Below are 5,100 nucleotides of genomic sequence, written 5' to 3' on the forward strand. Positions count from 1 at the left end.
TTATTTACAGCCTTCCCAGACACCTCCAGGGCTGTTATCCAGGTGGCCTCTGTTGAAGCTCTCAGAAGAACTCACACCTTTTTCGCAACTCAGAGTATCAATAGACACCGGCTGACTTTGATTCAGCCACATAGACTTTGTGAGTCATGTGCTTTTGACTGTTAAAACGGGTTGGGTTGACGCTGGAACTTGAATGCCCTGAGGGATAAAGCATTAATACACTTCTAAAACTTTATTAGACCAGAGAGGGCCCTCTAACATAGGATTTAAACTATTTTTTACTTCTATGGTACAGTCACAAAAAAACAAATATCTAAAAAAAAAAAAAGGGTTGAAAGTGAGACTGAAAAAAGTGGAAATGGTTTTATACTCAAAACTATAGCTTTACCCTTATTTGTTGCCATCATCTCTCAGATTCATGTTTTCCCATTGCTACCACAGCAATGGGAAAACATGAATCTGAGGTTCAAGACTAGACTTGTGCATGCACCTTAATATTTTGACAATGGAAGGACACTAAACGACAATGTATTCAGTTTGCTCACGCTTTAAAGAAAAAATAAATCGCCTCAGTCAATATGTAACTACTTCAAATCCTGACCAGATGTGTCTTTAGAAACGTCACCGTGCCCTGCTGATAAGAAGAGAAGAGATGACAGATATTCTGTATTTTGGTTTGCAGCGGTGCTCTTTTCAAAGTCAAACCCTTCAAACAGTCTAATCCTGTCCTGAATGAGAGCTGGATTATTGTATAACCCTTTCATTGATGCGCACCGACACATGCACGCAGCGAGAAAGTGAGACGGAGAAGAAAAGAGAGAAAGAGAGAGATGAAGAAGGAAGACTAAAATAAAGTTCTATATTCACTTCAGCTGTGGCTGAAGAACCGGGCTTACATAAGCATGCAGCATAAAGACAGCGAGGAGTGCAGAAAATCATTAACACTGCAATCAAAGCGCTGATTCAAACCACTGATATTTGGTCCAATAAACATGGAGGTTAAACCGCTTGACTGCACCCGCTTTCGCTTTTCATCTTTAAAGAAAGCCACTAACAGTTACAAATGTAAACACAATCTCAATCCTAATGACAACATCTAAAGCCACCACATCAAGTTCTGAGGACACAATATTAATGATATCTCTGGGACAAAATATTGAAAACACTGAATAAATATGCCCATTAGTGACAGTGCTGCCTAACTGTAATGTTTTTATGACACTGACTGTGTTTTTTTTTTCTGCTGTTAGTCATCTTTAGCCACACATTTCAACTGTTTCCTCAAGAACGTTTAAAAACAAGAATCGGGACACAGCGACTCATTTCCACTCGACTTGTGCATCACTTCTCCTGTTCCCGCACTTATTAATTTACCTTTTTTCAGACGTGTTAATATATATTTTCCATAAGCACGATCAAATGCATGCGCACGATTTATGAGTTAATGTGGATCTCCCATAAGCTACTAACCTGCTAATAAAGAACTACAGATATATTTTTTGCTTAATTTTATATTCTTATAAAAATTCCAGATAGAATAGTCAAAACCTAGCTCTTAAGCACATATATAAATTAAGGTTAATGGTTTAAATGTTTAGTACGCATTAAAATTACTCCCTGTATATGATAGTGGGGGTAAAAAAGAACAACAAAAAAATCTCACAAGCTTAACGTGTCTCACGCCAACAGGGAGAACAACAGCACAGCAGCCACACAAAATTCCAGCTTTACAAACATTTAAAACTAGAACGTTTTATTACTTTTCTATAAAATCTCAACTTTTCAGAAATATATACAAATGTTCCCTTGTGCTATAAAACAGCAAAGAAAAAAAAAACAGCATTTACAAATAACTTTTCTCAGTACTGAGTGCTTGATTAATTTATGGCATGGATTTGCCTCACAATGGGGCAGTTCTGAAGGTCTCGAGCGCCTTTCAGCAACTGCTCTCAGTCCAGTTTAAACATATATGGCACTGCATTGATTTCCATTAACAGAAAAAGCCTCCAAACACACCGGTCATCTCTCTGACTATTTGCCATTAATGTCTATGGGGTTCATCATGCATTGTCTGTAATCGGTCAACAACAGTACAAGTGTTGTTTTGGCTGTAATGAAAAACATCTATTGCACATTATTCAAGTAACCCCACTGCACATCCAAATGGTTTATTCCACTCTTTTTGTCTCTGGAACAATAACTTTTTTTTCCTCTAGGATAAGTGAATCCAGGAGTAGCAGATTTTTCTCAAACAAAGGCAGCTCTTGTTGTGTGACATGGCTCAAGACTGAACAAAACCCCCATGTTGTATTACCTTCGATGCATATTGCATAAATAAAACATGAAGCTTGATTCATTTGATGGCACTGATCATTAGAAGTCTTGTTTAGGGCTTTAAAAGTATTTTGGGGGTTTGCACAAAGAGAGTCAGCTCATACACATGTTGGAGGGGGGCGTGTGGGCTCGTATTTAGTGTTGGGCCCTTTGAGAGATGGGTGAGGTTTAATGTAAGGCCTGCTGCTGGTGAACACACTGGCAGCCTTCCGCCTCGTTCTCTTCTTTATCTTCCTGCTGAACACGTTCTGCCATGACTGCAGTGTCTTTGAGGTCCAGATCCACATGCCGCTGGTGATGCCCACCACCAGCAGCATGAAGATCTTCACCATGAAGATTTCGACAGCGGGGATAGAAGCCTTCATGATGCAGTCGTCGGACTCTAGCCCGCTGCTGCTGCATTTCTGCTCCCCTGCGAGAATGCGCCAGTAGTCCATGTTGAGCCTCTCGTAGAAATAGCAGGCGATGACGCAGGTGGCTGGGACAGTGTAGAGGACAGAGAAGACTCCGATGCGAACCATCAGCTTCTCAAGCTTGTCTGTGTTCTCTCCCTCGGTTTTCATAATCTTGCGGATGTGGAAGAGTGCAACAAAGCCGGACAGCAGAAATGAAGTGCCGATAATGAGATAGCAGGAGAGAGGAATGAGCACAAAACCTGTGAGAGCTTTGACATCCATGCTGCCCACGTAGCAGACGCCCGTCAGCTCGTCTCCGGCCACCTTCCTCATCACCAGTATCATGATTGTCTTTATGGCAGGGATGGCCCACGCTGCCAGATGGAAGTAGCTGCTGTTTGCTTCGATGGCCTCGTGACCCCATTTCTTCCCAGCAGCCAAGAACCACGTGAGGGTCAGGATAACCCACCAGAGGGAGCTGGCCATGCCAAAATAATACAGAATGAGGAACACAATAGTGCAGCCTGTGCTCTCCAGACCCTCCTGGATAATATATTGGACCCCGTTGTCTCTGTCGCAGGCTATTCTGTCAGCTCCCACAAAGAGCCGAATGAGGTAGCCCACAGAGTAAACACAGTAGGACATGGAGAGGAAGATGATTGGTCTCTCGGGGTATTTGAAACGCTGTGGGTCAATGAGGAAAGTGAGCACTGTGAAGGCGCTGGAGACAAAGCACAGGATGGACCAGATGGCCATCCACACCAGAGAGAACTGCTTGTCTCCCTGACTCCAGTACACATCCACTTTTGGGTAGCATTTGGGGGCACAGGACTCACTCTTCTCCACAAAGTGGAACTTGCCTGGGTTGCTGCACATCTGCTTGCTGCCACTGTCTTTAGGGTGAAGGTCCTGCCCACTCAGAGGCCGCTGCAGCCTGAAATCCGGAGGCTGGGTGTGGGAGACTTTGGGAGGTTCGTCCGAGCCATTGTTGGGCGCCTCCATGCAGAGGTTGTTTGGGTCATTTTTGGTAGGCAGACGTGAGCAGTCCAGAGACTCCGGCCAGGGGAAGTTAAAATGTTCCAGGATGGGAGAACATTTCAGCTTGACCTGCTCACACATAACTCTACACGCTGGAATGGGGTTTGACACCTGCTCCGTGCACATGGGAGCATACAGTGAGCAGAGGAAAAATCTGAGGTGGCTGTGACATCCAAACTGTATGAGGGTGGCAAACTCCTGCAGCTTTATCGCTGCCTCTTTTTGGTCATCATGGCCCATCAGATTTGGCATGCGAGTCATGTTGTAGCCAATGTCTTTACACTGAGGGATGGTGATGTGCTGACATCTCCCCTCTCCTGACCAGTCAGGATCTATTGAGCTTATGGCTGAGCCCCTACTGCTCAACAGCAGCAGCACCAGCGCATAGATAAGGCTCACTTTAACAGCTGAACACATTGTGTTGTTTTAATAGAGGCAAAAAAACAGCTAAATGTTCACCAAAACCTCAGACACACAAGTTTCTTTCATTAAAAAAGTGAGCGATGAATCCAGGCTGGCGATGGCGGTTATTGGATCAATGTGGAGAAACTTACTCAGCTCTCCGTAGCAGGACCATCGCTTCCTCACTTTAAAAACTGCAGATTTAAAATATCAAAGATAAATCCCGCGACGGTCCGAACACGGTTCCTCGCTGGAAGTGTGCCGTCTGGTCCATGCTTTCAGTTTGCGGCTTCGGTGCAGCAGCTACTTGTTCCGTCTCCTGCGCTGTGAATATCAGTCTGCTGTGCGTAAAAGAGAATTTCTTTGTGCCCCGATGTGTTCCCCTCTTGTTTCCAAAAGTCTCACCGGCTCGCCTTTACGCTCCATGGCACTTTCCGAGAGTCTCTCTCTCTCTGTGGCAGATTTCAGTCATTGTGTGACAACTTTAAAAAACAAAAACAAACAATCTCCCTCCAGCTCTTTATCCGACGGTCATGGCTGCTCGCAAGGCAACGGGGACAAATAAGCAGTCAGCAAAACAAGTCGAACACATATCGGTCTCTATAAATGTGTCCCAGAAACGCAGGATTATGCTCCCTCTGTAAGTAGGCAGTTGATGCTTTTGGTGGCAGTGCTCGTCTGAGCTGGTCGGAGCCTCCGTCCCGGTCTAACCTGCCAAAAGATCCGCCTTCAAAGACAGCTAATTTGCATAAGAAAGCTGACACTGACACGCGGATTATTTTCAGATCGTGCGGAACAGCTTGTTCATTACAGCGCTTTCAAAGGCTCGCAGCAAACTTCCTTCTCTCTGTTTGTTTGTGCTCAGCCACAAACTTCGAGGCGCATTTTAAGAGAATCACCAAAAATATTGCGCAATATGGCTCACGGCCGC

At 44.5% G+C, this 5,100-nt stretch overlaps 1 protein-coding gene across 1 annotated transcript; it reads right to left on the reverse strand.

Annotated features, from left to right (window-relative positions):
- Positions 1–395: 395 nt before the first annotated feature.
- Positions 396–4,865, reverse strand: fzd10 (frizzled class receptor 10). Its single transcript, XM_085425075.1, has one exon. The coding sequence runs from the start codon at positions 4,182–4,184 to the stop codon at positions 2,433–2,435; it is 1,752 nt and encodes a 583-aa protein (XP_085281201.1). The 5' UTR covers positions 4,185–4,865; the 3' UTR covers positions 396–2,432.
- Between the last annotated feature and the right edge of the window lie 235 nt (positions 4,866–5,100).

The sequence above is a fragment of the Rhamphochromis longiceps genome, linkage group LG12 (genome assembly GCF_057381845.1).
Source record: "Rhamphochromis longiceps isolate RC_006_pf linkage group LG12, R_longiceps_female_GT1.1, whole genome shotgun sequence".
NCBI classification, from domain to species: Eukaryota; Metazoa; Chordata; class Actinopteri; order Cichliformes; family Cichlidae; genus Rhamphochromis; species Rhamphochromis longiceps.

Excerpts from the sequence above, each read along its gene's own strand:
- fzd10 (XM_085425075.1), bottom strand. The coding sequence starts at position 4,184 with ATGTGTTCAGCTGTTAAAGTGAGCCTTATCTATGCGCTGGTGCTGCTG.